This window comes from Mustela lutreola, chromosome 9 (genome assembly GCF_030435805.1).
Source record: "Mustela lutreola isolate mMusLut2 chromosome 9, mMusLut2.pri, whole genome shotgun sequence".
In the NCBI taxonomy this organism is placed as follows: Eukaryota; Metazoa; Chordata; class Mammalia; order Carnivora; family Mustelidae; genus Mustela; species Mustela lutreola.
The window spans coordinates 29,883,669-29,897,766 of record NC_081298.1 but is presented as its reverse complement, the minus strand read 5'-3'; the positions used below and the strand labels follow the sequence as shown (position 1 = coordinate 29,897,766).

The window sequence follows — 14,098 nt, the reverse complement described above, 5'->3', positions numbered from 1 at the left end:
GGCCGGCCGGGCTCCCAGGACGCGTTTCGAGTCAGCGCGAGAGCGCTTCCTCCAAGGAGGGGGGATGGGTGGAAGGGGAAGAGGCTGAAACCCGGGGGTCGCCGAGTGGGAAGGATGGCGGGTTCCTCAGCTGCGAAACAAGACCTAGTGATGCCCATATCGATGGGCTTGTCGATGCGGGCTTGGAAGCCTAGGGAGAAAGGAGAAAGGCGACCTTTAGGTGCCCCACTATCTCTGAGTTCGGACTTACGGCCGCTCTAGGAAACAAAAGCCAGGAGAGCCCCCTTCCGAATTGGGGCCCGGCGGGAGGGCAAACTCCACAGCTGAAGTTGGAACGCAGGCGGGGACTACTCTAGATGCTCCTCCTTCCCTCTCCCCTTTCTGGCCCACACTGGCGGCGGGCCACAGCGGGCGGCCGGGCTGCCTTCATCGCGAGAACTCGCCGAGCCGTGGGTGGGTGTGGGCTGGCCTGGCGCAGCCGCGGGCCCCTTGCATATGACACAGTGGCGCAACGCCTGTTGGCGGTTCTCTGGCGCCCGCTTATTGGTCGGAAGCGTCCTCGCCCCACCCCCTCGGCCGGCCAATGGGCGGGGGTGGGGGGCGTGCCCGTGAGGCGGGAGGCGGCGGTGGCGGCGCGGGGATCTTTCCTCGTGCTCGGCGTTGAGCCCCCGCAGCCGCCGCGACCGCCACGGCTGCCGCCGCGGTGGACCCTGCCCGAGCGGTCCCGGGGTGCGCCCTGCACGGTGAGACTGCTTCTCCTCCAGACATCTCCCGGTTCCGCCCCGTTCGCTGAGGTCCCCTCCGGTCCTAGGCAGTTGGTAACTGGGAGCCCACGGAGCTGGGGAGGTGGCTCCGCACTGGAGCAGCACCCGGGAGTGCTCCGTGGCATCTGAGCTGGGGAAATGTCAGCCCGGAAGCCGCGGGTGACCGTTAGGTGGTGGAGCGGGGATATTTTCCGCGGCGCACTGTCGGGGGCACGTGTGACACAGTTAGGGCGGGGGCGTAATGGGGTCAGCACCGTCAGCATTCCCCTCCCCACCCCCGCTATTGTCACCGCCTCAACGTGTGACCTTGGACAAATAGCCTCTGAGCCTCTCCTGCCTGGACGCCTTCGGGGAGGAGGTCGGTGATGTCGGGGAGTGCGGGCTCCTGAGACTCCTGCGTCAGCAGAGGTGAAGGTGGGGAGGGCACAGGATTATCTCTAGGGGACAGAGCTGCAGCCTAGAAGCCCAGGAGGGGTGTGATGGAGGGGGAGCGTCTACCTGCATCTGTTCCCCTAGAAGATAAGAAAGGGGCGGTGATGAGGCACCACACCCACAGGAATGGAGGCATGAGAGGACAGGGTCCTAAATCTGGGCCCTTGATGCCTTTGGGGACTTGGCCAGCGCCTCCCCATCACCACAGCAGAAGGGGTTTTATTTAGATTCTGGACTTGGAACCCTGCTAGACTGAGAAGAGAATCCTTGGGTTGCCTTTCCTCTTGAATCTTCTCGCTGGCAAGTGGGGGTAGGGCATTTCTCTTCCCAGGGAGCTGAAGAAGGTCAGGGGCAGGTGCCATCCCCTAGACCTGGCCTGGCCTCTACTTCTTGGGGCCTTCAGGTGACGGGCTGAGGGCAAGACCGGGGTGGGACAGGCAATCTGGAGGCTGGAGGGGTCTAAGGACCCTCAAGCTGAGGCATGGAGGATGGGAGGTTTTGAGGAGGGAATGGACATTTTGGGGAGAGGGTGTGGGATAGTGGGAGTCTCTTCCCCAGTTGACCCCTGCTTGTGACAAAGAGAACACCGTACTTATCCTTGCACTTTGGGCCTGTGGAGGGAGGAGGAATTGGAGTCACATCCAGAGAGAGTAGATGTAAAACTGCCACAAACAAACCTGACATCCAGTTTTGCCTTTTCAGGCCTTGTTCTAGGTATGCAGTCCCCTCACTCTGTGCCCAGACCTATGTCAGGTTCTGGGGTCAGCAGGTCAGTGTGGTCTCAGTGGGAACCCTGTTTATAAGCTGGATTTTTTTTTTTTTTTTTTTTAAGATTTTACGTATTTATTTTGAGAGAGAGAGACAGGAGAGGGAGAAACACTCCCTGCAGAGCAGGGAGCACGATAGGGGGCTTGATCCCAGGACCCTGAGATCATGACGGGAGCTCAAGGCAGACACTTAACCCATGGAGCCACCCAGGTGCCCCTACAAGCTTGAGCTTTAATGGGAGACTGGACAGTGCTGCTGGACTGAGTGCTTAAGCCAGGATTTAGCCCTGGGCTATGGGGAGGTGGACAGCAGAGTCAGAGAGAGTGGAAGGTTATGGAGTTTTGTGGCTCAGGAAGTCCTTGAACAGGTTGAGAATGGAGCTGGAGGAATGAATGAGAAATGAGGCCTCAAGGGTTTGGGGCCGTGCCCCCAGCCACAAAGCAGAGGACGAGCTGGGGCTGGCCCTGTGGTGCCTGTGATCTGGGATCTATCTGGGGGCTGCTTACGGGGCAGGGAGGTGGTATAGGGGTGCAGCTGTGGGATGGGGGGCCAAGGTGGCATGTTCTGGAGCTGCACTTCACCACAGACAGACTGTCTTGGCCCTCCCTCCAGTCTGGAGCCTTGGGGCCAGAGTCTAGGGCGCTGAGAACCCTGGGTTTCTGTGTAACTCCATTGGTCCATCTGTTTGTTCACTTGCCATATTCTTGGGCCTTCTCATGCCAGAAGTTCTCTGGGCCTGGCTGAGCCCTGCCCTGGATAGGGTAACCTTGAAACAGTCTTTCTCTCTGAAGCTTCGAGGGACCTCAGCTCTCTGTCTCCCAGAGAGAAGGTTCTTTCAATTTTTCTGAGAGTAGCTGAGAGCCAGAGAAGCCCCCAGGGCCCTTGTTCCAGCTTTCCAGCCCTCTGCATCCTGTGACTGTCCGTGGTGATCTGTTGATAGCCCAGCTATGCTGGGGAGGGGGTTCCTTTCGTTTTTGTTGTTGGGGTGGGGGCATTTCTCACAATATATGCTCCTTTTACCTCTTTCTCTGTTTGAAGGGGACAGACTCTCAGCAGTCTGCTCTCTGGCAATCCCTGGGGGACCCTGCTGGCCTGGGAGTGGGGGAGGAGGAAGGCAGGAAAAGGGAAGGGGGAGGGTAGCCCCTGAATCCTTGAGCTGTTTTCTGAGAAGCCTGAAGTCCCTGGGGCTCCCCTCTGAGGGCCATTCGTGACTGTTCCAGGATTAGCCTGAAGAGCCTCTTTACCAGTGCTGCCCTGAAATTGCTGTTGCTTCAGAAACCGGGCCTTTGGGGTTTGCTTTTGCAAAGATGAGGGCGGAGTGGAGAGTGGTGTCAGAGCTTTAGGTGTTAGCTACACCGAACCCTCAGAGGAAGAGGTCATGGCTTATTCTTGTGGCACAGAGGAGGAAACTGAGGCACAGAGATTCGAAGTAACTTCCCATGCTGCCTGAATGTGAACCAAGACTGCCGGGCTCTGGAGCCCATGCTCCTGACCATGGCCCTGCTGTCTCTGGGGGGCTGTGCAGCTTGGGCTGCATTCAGGACTTGGCTGGCATGGCAGGAGGCCTGGGGTCTCCAGGGGAGTTCCTGTGGACATGGCTGCAGCAGGGGAAAGTGGATACCCTCTCTTCTTGCCTCTGATGAGGAATTGTGTTTGGATGAGAGTCTGGCTCCCAGGGGATGGCAACTGACAGGGCTCTCTGCTGAGAAAGGAAGCTTGTTTTTTCCAGCCTCCTCTGGGCCCTTTAAGTCACTTGCCTTCCATCTCAGTGTTCTCACTGCCCAAGGGTTACGGGCGTGCCTGAATGCCTGCTCTGTACTGAGCTCCGGGCAGTGTGTGAGACTGTGAGACGCTGAGGCTGGTCTTGCCCTCAGTGGGCATTCCATCTCAAGGGGAGTAACAGATTGTGGCAAGGCCAGAATAATGCCCAGCGGGAGGCTGCATTCTGTGAGATGGGGGGAGGGGGTACCCTCTTGGGGCAAGAGTTGGCTAAGAGAGTGGGGTGGGGAGTTCCTCTTTTTGAGAGCTTCCTGTGTCGAGTCACTGGCTTTGACATGTCACACCTACCTAGAGTGCCAGCCAAGGGGCATCCTTGGGTTTCCCTTAGTTTGGTCATTCATTCATTGAACAAATACAAACCAGACACAGCTGCTCCCTGCCAGGTGCTGGTCCGGGTCCTGGGGACACAGAGTTTGGCAAAAACATAGTCACTGCCCTGGTAAGGTGGGGAACATGAAGTGATCCCAGAGGGGGCAAAGGGGGGATCCTTTTAAAGATTTTCAGGTCTGTCTTGGGATAGGAGGGGGACTGAGGCTAAGGTATGGGGTGGGGGACAGGAGATTATTCCTGGTTAAAGGGAGGGCCTGAATGACACAGGCAGCCAATGGGCAGTGGCTTGGTGGCAAAGACAGAGAGGGGGGTCCTGCAAGTCCTGGGTCAGAATATTTGGGGAAGGAGTGCCCTGGAGCCTTTGCCCACCAGCCACAGGTTAAGAGTTTCACCTGGGCCTCAGGTAGTATCTTGGGTGCTGCAGTGGCAGGGACCTTGTGGACATTGGTCTTTCATTCCCATGTGGCTGGGGAAGCCTCTGCTCCCTGTGTTTGGTCATTTTTCACTTGTCCTGAATCCACTGCTTCAGGGGATGGCTGGAGTGGGTGGGTTGGGAGAGGCTTCTCTTCAAGGGCCAGGCTCTCTGGGGATAAGCTGAGCATTCCAGGGCTAAGGGGGTGCCCTTCTGGGACTGACCCCAGATTGGCCCTGAGCAGAGATAAATCAGGGCACAGTTCCCTTCCCTGGACTGTGGCCTGGAGCTAGTTTTCAACAGTTGGGGTGGAGGATGGTGGAGCAGGTGCTGGCCTGGGACCTGAGACCCAAACCTTGCCTTTCTCTGTACCTTCCTAGGCCTCCTACCTGGGGACTCTTGGTACTTGAGGTGTTTACCATGCCCATGAGGCGTTTGGGGCTGGGTGGGCTTATCTCACACTGGGAAGTGAAAAGGAAGTTGAGACCTGCTCCCAAGGGCAGCTTGGTACCTAAGAGACCTCGAGGTCATGTCCTTTACAGGCCCAGCCCCCAACTGTGAGGCCACCATGTGGTTTCTTTTCTTTCCCTGAATTAGCCAAAGTCATTCAAATACTTCAGCGGACATCTCTGGAAAATAAGGGCATATGTGTCTATACGATACAATTCCATTATTTCACCTAACAAGATTAGCTTTTCTTTCTTTTTTTAAAAGATCTTATTTATTTATTTGACAGAGAGAGACCCAGCAAGAGAGGGAACACAAGCAGAAGGAGTGGGAGAGGGAGAAGCAGTCTTCCCTTTGAGCAGGGAGCCCAATGTGGGGCTCGATCCTGGGACCTTGAGATCATGACCTGAGCCTAAGGCAGATGCTTAACAACTGAGCCACCCAGGCACCCCTGCTTTTGTTTCTTAATGTCACCATCTAAGATCCATGTGAATGTCCTATTCACATTTCCCATTCCCAAACATCCCCTAAACATCCTTCTTCTTTTTTTTTTTTTTAAAGACCCCCCCCCCCCCCCCCGCATTTATTTTTCACCTTGTAGCTGATGTGGTGGAAAAAACCAGGTCAGCTGTCCCATTGAGTCCCCTTGCTTCTTGGTCTCTTTGTGTGTTAATTTAGAGCAGTGGTTGGCAAACTTTTTCTGTCAAGGGCCAGACAGTAAATATTTTAGATTTTGCAGGCCATGTGGTCTCTGCAACTACTCAAAGTAGCTTTGCTTTAGTGCAAAAGCAGTTTTAGACACCACGTAAACAAATGAGTGCAGTTGTGTTCCAGTAATATTACAGAAAACAGGCGGCCGCCTCAGGCTGCACTCGGCCAGCCCCTATCTAGACCAACTGCTGCTCCTTTATTTTTCTTGCAGTTTGGGGGAAAAACCAAAATGATGGGTCAGTTGCCCTGTAGAACATTCTGGCCTCTGGGTTTGTTTTGTTGCTTTCCCCAGGAGTCATCTCCTCAGAGATGTCACTCACCTCAGCGTTTTCAATAAGCCAGAAGCTAGGGGTTTCCTTAGATCCAGGTCAGACATTTTAGGTAGGACCCCCTCGTCCGTGATGCTGTGACTTCATGCCCCCTCCCCTCAGGAAGCCTCTGTGTGTTAGGTTGTCCCACTGGGAGTGACAGGAGATTGACAAGTGTGTGTCACCACATCCTCTGTTGCACACTTGTTTCGGTCCCCTGAAGTGTCGGTGGGGCACTGGGCATCTGTGAGTACCTGCTTCTGTCGACCTTTGCCCTCAGGGTCGAGATTCCCCTGCCTCCCTGCCTCCAGCTTTTGTTTCTTTGGTGGTTGCAGAATTGTTTAGCATTTGTTTTTTCTTTTGTTGTTGAATAGTGAGAATTCTTCTGTAAAGAAGGGTTTTCCTTTAACCGTAGTCAGATGATTTAGTTACCTGAAAGGCTAAGAGGCAGGCTGAATGATTTCCCTTTGTTGCCAATTTTCTTTCTTTCTTTTTTAAGATTTTATTTATGTGTTTATTTTAGAGAGAGAGAGCTCCTGCGTGTGGGGGCATGTGGGGGCGTGGAGGGCAGAGGGGAAGGGAGAGGGACACCAGCAGACTCTGCACTGAATGCAGAGTCTGACTCAGGACTCTGATCTCACGACCCTGAGATCCCACCCTGAGCAGTAAGCAAGCAAGAGTTGGGTGTTTACCCTGACGGCTTGACCCAGCCACCCATCCTTATTACCAAATTTTCAGAGTGAAGACTTAGGGTATTGCTACTGTCAGTGGTGACAAATGAGGGTTTGGGTTTGTTTATTTTGGTTTCTCTTTCTGTAATCTCTGTGAATGTTCCAATTTTATGTATTCCATCTGTTTCCATTAGTTGGACTCATTCTTTTTCTTGATGCTTATTAGATGGACCATCAAGGGCCAGGCTGCTCACACAGGCTTCCTGGAGATGCCTCCTGCTGCCCCTGCCCTGTGGCTGCCCAGGGGGAGCTAAGCCAGCCCAGAAAATCAGGCCAGAGGCCAAATGTTGCATTGCCATGGGGCAGCCCCTTCCCCCGGCCCTGAGCCATCACCTGGAGGGAAGCTCCAAGAGCCCATCTTATGCGGGGGGGGCCCCCATTCTTACTCTGGATCAAGCATCCTGACCCAGCTGCACTGGGTGTATAACCTGAATAATGTGGTGTCTGGCTGCTGGAGGGGAGAGCCCCTGAGATTAGCAGCATGAGAAGTGGCCTCTGAAAAGTGCCAGTCATGTCCCTTTCCTTTCCAAGCTGTCCTTCCTGCCAGCTTCGGGTGGGTTGTGTAGTGGCGCTTTGGCACCCAGAAGTTGCAGTTCGGCACATGCTGGCAAGGCTCTGGGTCAGTAGGGCATCAGGCAGGCATGAGGGCTCTTGGGGATTGTGGGGAGTGGGGGCAGAAGCCCCCCCATGCGAGAGGATATAGGCAGCCCTTGGCTGTTGAAAGCAGGGGGTTGGGTCTTAGTGTCTTCCCCTGAAGGGAGGTCTCTGCTTTGCTTTCCACCAACCATGGGCCCCTGGGTGGCCTTGACCCTTGCCCTCCTGACTCCCCACCCTTCAGGCTCCTGCTGGTGTCCCCGGAGCATGGGAGGCTGCTGCGCTTGAGCGGCGGTGCCTGGCAGGAGCTGCATCTCTTAACCCGTGGCAGGGAGGGCATCCATGGCTGCAGCCAACAAGGGTGAGTGCCTTCCGGCTGGGCAGGGTTTGCACCAGTCTTCCAGTGGGCCCTGGCGGGAGGGTTCTTGTTGCATGTGGGGCCTGCATCAGCTGTGTGTGTGTGTGTGTGTGTGTGTGTGTGCGCGCGCGCGCGCGCGCGCGTGCGCATGTCTGAGTGAATTACATTACATCAGTGTAATTATACCAGTGTTTGTGCTGGGTCCCGGCGCTCACCCAAGCCTTAGCAGGGAACCAGAGACTCCAGCTGGCTCCCTGGTGTGCGGGTTTATGGGGGTGTCTGCCGTCCAGTCCCCATGTTCCAGCTTCCCTGTTCTGCTGTGGGGACTGGAGGGCATTAGAGCCTTGGGGTGAGCCCTGAGGCTGACGGGGTAGGTAGGGCCCCAGGAGGCCCCAGAAGGGAATTTGGGTTTCTTTCAGGGTCCAGAAAGGCTCTTCAAGCGTTTCAGGCAAGGGAGGCCAGGTAAAATTTGAGGGTCAGTTCTGGGTGGGGGCTCAGCAGGAAATGTGGGGAGGGGTCAGGCTGCCCCCTCCTGCCTCCTCAGACCAAGCCAGGCCTGGCCTTGTCCCACCAAAAGGGCTCTGGGCAGAGGTCTTGGGAGGCCCAAAAGCTGTGGCTGTGGGCCAGAGAGGATTGGGGTCCTGTTTATGGGAACATGCGCCTCCCCCAGCCCAGGCCGTCCCCCCAGCTCCAACTGCTCTGCCTGTCTCAACTCCCTGCCTCCAGGCCTCGGAGAACCGGACCCAGCTAGGAACAGCTGATGGCCTTGTGTGTGCGTGTGTCTTTTTTGGGGGGGGGGGTGGTTAAGTAGAGGAGGGTAGGGTGTCTCTGGGAGGGGTCTGGGAGGCTCCCCTGGGTAACTCTGTCTTCCTTGCTGGTGATCAGGGATGAGGTTTAGAGCCTCTTCTAGGTGGGCTCAGTGTGTTTTTTGGCCCCCTTTGTTTCTTCCACCTCCAGAAAGGTCTCATAGAGCCTGCTCCAGTCCCTGCCCCCTCCTCTCTCAGGTTGGGGTCATCAGGAGGGGCAGGCAGGGGCCTTGGCACTGATAGACCTGGAACCCAAGGCCTGGGGCTGAGTCTGCTGGGGCTTGCTGAGAGTCTGCAGGACTGCCTCATCTCCTCTAAGTAAGGGGTCATACTAGCTAATCCCTGACGCACCCATCCTCAGGGTGCTTATATTTTGTGGGAGGACTGGAAAGGTAGAGGGTCTTAAGCCTCATGACCTCCAATATCCATTAGGATGTGGCTTAGCCCTGAAAGGAGCCCACCCAGTGGCTGCTGAGTGATGTCAAGGGCAGTTGTAGGGGGTGGGGGAGGCATGGGGTGACATGGGGGAGTCGTCTCCTGGGGGTAGAGGAAGCCAGCAGCTCCTGGAGCCTTCTCCTCTTTCTCTTCCCAGGCAACAAGCCCAGAGTCCGGAGTATCCGCTTTGCAGCAGGCCATGATGCAGAAGGCTCCCAGAGCCATGTCCACTTTGACGAGAAGCTGCATGACTCTGTGGTCATGGTCACCCAGGAGAGTGACAGCAGCTTTCTGGTCAAGGTATGGGCCCTCCCCCCACCATCCGCCTTGCTCCCTTGGCCTTTGCCTAGCCTTGCCTGGCTTCCTGGGCCTGTTTGTTTCATTTCCTTTAAGTGGGCTTCCGAGGCACATCTTGGTCCCTCCCTGGGCCTTGGTTTCCCTGTCTGTAAAGTGGAAGGTGGCAAGACTGCAACGAAATGAGTGCCTTTAGGACGTTACTCCAACAAAGTGGGACAGAGCTGTTGTCATCAGTGTCACCCCAAGAGCAGTGGTGGAAGGTGGTGTTCAAGCCTGAGGTGCCCAAGGCCTGGGTTCAGGTCCAGGCCTGCTGTTCTGGCACTGGGACCTTGGGCAGGTCACCTTAGTTTCCTCTTCTCTGAGATGAAGACCGTTCACACCCCACTGAGTTGGTGCAAGCATGAGGTGAAAGAATGTGTGTGACATACACATACACACATCTCACATACAGGTGTGACACATAATTTTGCTGATGACAGGGTGTGACTTCCATCACCCCCCTTTGCCAAACCTCTGGTGGCTTTAGGCTCTCTGCGGTTTTAGTGTCTTCTTATCACCCTGTGGTCTCCTGGTGGGAGTCCCGTCTCACACACCCTCCATCATGGCTTCTCTGACTGTGGGGCACCGGCAGATACCACATCCACTTGGGAGGGGCAGGAGGAAGTGTCTGAAGGGGACAGCATTGGTGGCAAAACAGGGAATGAGGCCCTTAGGTTGGACAGTAAGCCAGAGCTCTGGAGATGAGTGGGAATGCCCCAGCCAAGGGGAGGGCATCTGGTCCTTCGGGGCCTCCCTGAGGAGGGGCCCAGATTCATCATTTCTGCCCAACTGTAAAATCCTCACTCTTTTCCTACAGCTAGCACCTTCGTCCAGGGAATTAACGGAAGGAACCAAAACTTGAAAGAATAGCTCCCTCTCCCCCTACCCCCCCCTGCAAAATCCATTGACGTCCACTAGGGAAAATCTGGAAGCTAGAGAAAACTGTAAAGAAATTTAAGAGTGCATACAATCATACTGTCCAGACAACAACCACAGTTAATAGTTAATATTTTGATGTGTGCCATTCCAGGACTCTTTTTTTTTTTTTTTTTTTTGCTTCATTTCCAAAAACAAAAAGTTGGTATCACAACAGACATGCTGTTTCTTGCTTGTGAACCATCTCCTGTCTAGGTCAGTAAATAATTTTCTACGAGATTTTCAAACTGCCTGATAATTCCATTAAGTATATCATCATTGATTTAGCTGGTTCCCTATTCCTGATATTATGAACGTTTCTATTTTTTACTTAAATGGAGCAGCAACGAGTGTTTTTTGAACATTTCTAAGAGTTCCTCTGGAAGATTCTGTAGTTGGTGCAGCTGGACCACAGGGTCACCATTGGCAGGACAGCCAGAAAGGCCTCTTGAGAAATGTGTCCTCCACCTGCAGAGTGTGGGAGCCCCTGGGCTGACCTTTATCATGTGGTGATGTCTATCCCGCTGAGCTAAGTGCTTCCCGCATCGAGTCCTAACAAGCCCCTGAGGCCTGGACTGTCCGACCCTTGCCACTGTGAGCACATGAACCTCCGCACCCCACAGACTGCACTCTGGCTAGCCTGCCTGTTCAGCAGCCACCCCAGCTTGTGTCCCAGTACGCGACTGGACTTAGCAAGGTTGGCATCTGTTTCAGGGGGCACTGCTTGCCAGTCACTGTGTATGAACAACGGAAATGGCTTGGGCCCGGAGTTGGGGCTCTGGGCACACTGAGCCTTTGAGTGGTAGGCAGACATCCACGTTCAGGTGCCGGTGGGCCAGCTGGAGACTGACACAGATAGTCTTGTGTCTGTTTTTCTTTCTTTTTTTTTTTTTTTTAAAGATTTTATTTATTTATTTATTTATTTGACAGACAGAGATCACAAGTAGGCAGAGAGGCAGGCAGAGAGAGAGAGAGAGGAGGAAGCAGGCTCCCTGCTGAGCAGAGAGCCCGATGCGGGACTCTATCCCAGGACCCTGAAATCATGACCTGAGCTGAAGGCAGAGGCTTAACCCACTGAGCCACCCAGGCGCCCTTGTGTCTGTTTTTCTAATTCTGTCTCCTCCTTCCCGTGCAATCTGTGTTGCCCATTATCTCCATGTGAGTGATGAGAGGACCAGTGTCCCTGACCCCAGGCTGTTGGTTCTTGGCAGGTGCTGGCAGGGGTGGGGCCAGGTGAATGGCCATCTTGTGGGACTTTGAACTTCCCCTTATGGGCAATGCCAGGTGCTTGCTATGTGCCACAGGTGGCAGGAGTGGCTAAGAGGCCTCGGGAGGGCTTTACCCAGGCCACACTGTGTGGTGTCCCCACCAGTCATTGTCTGGCTTCCATGTCCTCATCTATAAAATGGGCCACCATATACTGTGGGGCCCATGAAATAGATGTTGAGTAGCAAGCTGGAGGGATGAGGTCCTCAGGCAAAGGGCTTGGAGCCACTGGGCTTGGGGTGTGGCCAGGCTGGAGTGCTGGAGGGAGTTAGTTCCCCCTCTGGGATCCCTAAAGCAGCAGGTACAGGGGCTCACAGGATCCTAGGTGGAAGGAGCTGCCAGGCCCTGGGGAAGGCTGAGAGTGAAGGTGCTTCCCTCTCTTCCCCTGTCTTCTTGCTACAGGTTGGCTTCCTGAAGATCCTGCACAGGTATGAGATTACCTTCACTCTGCCCCCAGTGCTCAGGCTGAGCAAGGATGTCCGAGAAGCTCCAGTCCCCAGCCTACACCTCAAGCTCCTCAGCGTCCTGCCCATCCCAGAAGGTGTGTCCCCTGCTCAGGGTGCTGGAGGCCTGCTGTCCTCCAGCGGGGCCTGGGTGGGAGTGGGGGTGAGTGCATGGGGTGCGTCCTCTCCCCCTTCCAGGGTGGATGGGCAGTTCAGAAGTTGGGGGACATGAGGCCTTTTTACAGGCTCGAAGTGTTGCATCTTGGCAGGTCCCATACCCCAGGCCTTGTTCCTGGACAGAAGTCCATGGGCTCGCACTACCGGCCTGTGCCTGTGCATCACATGGTAGTTCCCTCAGTAAGGATGGGCTCTGGGCCTCCAGCTCTCCCTCCTGCCTGTCCCTCAAGAAAAATCTGCCAGAGCCCCAGGAATCTTGGGCAGCTACATCCTAGCACCTGTCAGTCACAGGCTTTGGACTTGGGGCTGCTTCACCCTCCCCTGCCCCTCCCCCAAAGGCTAGGGTGTCAGTTTCATAGTATGCTGACACCCCAGCTTCAGTTTCATGTTCCCTGACTTCCTCTTCAAGACCTTGCCCCTGCGGGGATTTGGCAAGCTCCCTCAGGCCTTTACCTCTTGCCACCTGATCTGCTGAGGGCTTGCCCTGTGCCTCTTCCCCATCACCCCCTCTCCCTGTCTGCCTTTTTGGGGAATCAGCGGGCCCTCCTCCTGGAAACCTGAGTTTGACCTTTGGAGCCCTAATGGGGTTGTCCACAGGTTGGAGGCATATAGAGCTCAGTGAAGAGTGGGAAGTTTCCAAGGCCTGTTTGCACAGCCCTGGGGATGGCGGGGGATAGGTCCTGGGCTGTCCTCGCTCCTTTGGAGGAGGTGGCCAGTCTTGGTGGCAGGTTGAGGCCAGTAAGTGCTGGGTGGGGTGAGGTGGGGGGGAGACCATGGAGGTGCTGATGACCTGGGCAGGTTACAGCGTCAAGTGTGAGTACTCGGCACACAAGGAGGGTGTCCTCAAGGAGGAGATGCTGCTAGCCTGTGAAGGAGGCACCGGCACCTGCGTGCGAGTGACAGTGCAGGCGCGCGTCATGGGTGAGCTAGCGAGCCTTGGGTCTGGCTATGGGAGGGGGGTGCCAGCTTGGCTGCAAGGGCTTTCCGGTCTCCCTGTCTGAAAAAGGTGTCCTTACCCTGGCCTAGGGTTCGCAGGTGCCTTTCTCCTGACTCTCCTAGCAGAGCCTAGAGGAAAGGGTGGGGGGTCTCCTAAGAGTGGGTGGGGCCAGCGGCCAGCCCGGCATTCTGATCTGTCACCTGCCTTGCAGACCGACACCATGGCACACCCATGCTGCTTGATGGGGTCAAGTGCGTGGGTGCTGAGCTAGAATACGACTCCGAGCACAGCGACTGGCATGGCTTCGACTGAGGCCTGCGGCCCTGCGCGCCTTGGGGCCCCACAGCCTTAAACCCCACCTCATCTCCCCGAATGCTGTGTGATGGTGTGGCTTCCTCACCCCTCCCCGGGGTGGGGGCGGGGGTGGGGTGTCCAGGGGCCTCTCACCTCTGCCTTCATTGTGCCACCTCCCTGCCTCTCCTGTGTCCTCCTCTCCCACTTCCTCCTCTCCGTGTGCCTCAGTCTCCTGCTGGATGAATTGGGTTGAGCCCCCAGGGAGGCTATCTGAGGAGGGGAAGGAGGGGCCTGGGGTGGGTTCTGCCCTCCCCCCACCCCAAGCCATAGGGGCTGTAGCCAGGGCTTGGGAGAGGAGGGAGCTGGCTCTGTGACGCCGTGGTCACTCCCGTTATTGCTGCTGCTGTCTGGCTTCTGCCGTCCTGTGCCCCCTCCCTCTTTCCTACTGCTGGCCGAGCTCAGTCGGAGGGAGGCACAGCCCCCATGTCCTAACCCCCAGGTCTGTTACTTGGTTTTTAAAGGACTGATTGGGATAAAACCCTAAAGAAATAAAACTTTCAGTGGATACCAGAGGCTCGCCAATGTTTGTTCTCCAGGGCTCTGAGAACACCCAGTCCTCTACAGATGGGCTAAAGAACAATTTTGGCTGTATTATTCTTTTAGGAGACAAGGGCACTCCATGGTATTCTAGCACCTAGCCCCAAAAGAAGTATGCAAGCTAGGTATTTTAAGCCTGGGTATAACTCACTAGGCTTCAGATGGGGATGGGGTCTTCTCCCTAGGCCAGACAGAAGTCTTAGGGAGGGAGTTCTGTTTGGGATGTTTGCGACAGAGACAACAGCACCCCCTTCTGGT

The 14,098-nt window shown here is 55.7% G+C and overlaps 1 protein-coding gene across 2 annotated transcripts; it reads left to right on the top strand.

Moving 5' to 3' along the window:
• The first annotated feature begins 590 nt into the window (after positions 1 to 590).
• ADISSP (adipose secreted signaling protein) lies at positions 591 to 13,813 on the top strand. Of its 2 annotated transcripts, none has more exons than XM_059133834.1 (6): positions 591 to 743; positions 7,521 to 7,637; positions 9,033 to 9,175; positions 11,795 to 11,933; positions 12,811 to 12,933; positions 13,161 to 13,813. In XM_059133834.1, exons 2-6 carry the CDS (start codon positions 7,619 to 7,621, stop codon positions 13,259 to 13,261), a joined length of 525 nt encoding a protein of 174 aa, XP_058989817.1. In that variant the 5' UTR covers positions 591 to 743; positions 7,521 to 7,618; the 3' UTR covers positions 13,262 to 13,813. The 2 variants fall into 2 exon arrangements, with proteins under 2 accessions (XP_058989817.1, XP_058989818.1); XM_059133835.1 differs by lacking the exon at positions 591 to 743 and adding an exon at positions 1,089 to 1,172.
• The last annotated feature ends 285 nt before the right edge of the window (positions 13,814 to 14,098 follow it).

Excerpts from the sequence above, each read along its gene's own strand:
- ADISSP (XM_059133834.1), top strand. Across the intron at positions 11,934-12,810 it reads CGTCCTGCCCATCCCAGAAG|GTTACAGCGTCAAGTGTGAG; the intron begins GTGTGTCCCCTG and ends TGACCTGGGCAG. Across the intron at positions 12,934-13,160 it reads AGTGCAGGCGCGCGTCATGG|ACCGACACCATGGCACACCC; the intron begins GTGAGCTAGCGA and ends CCTGCCTTGCAG.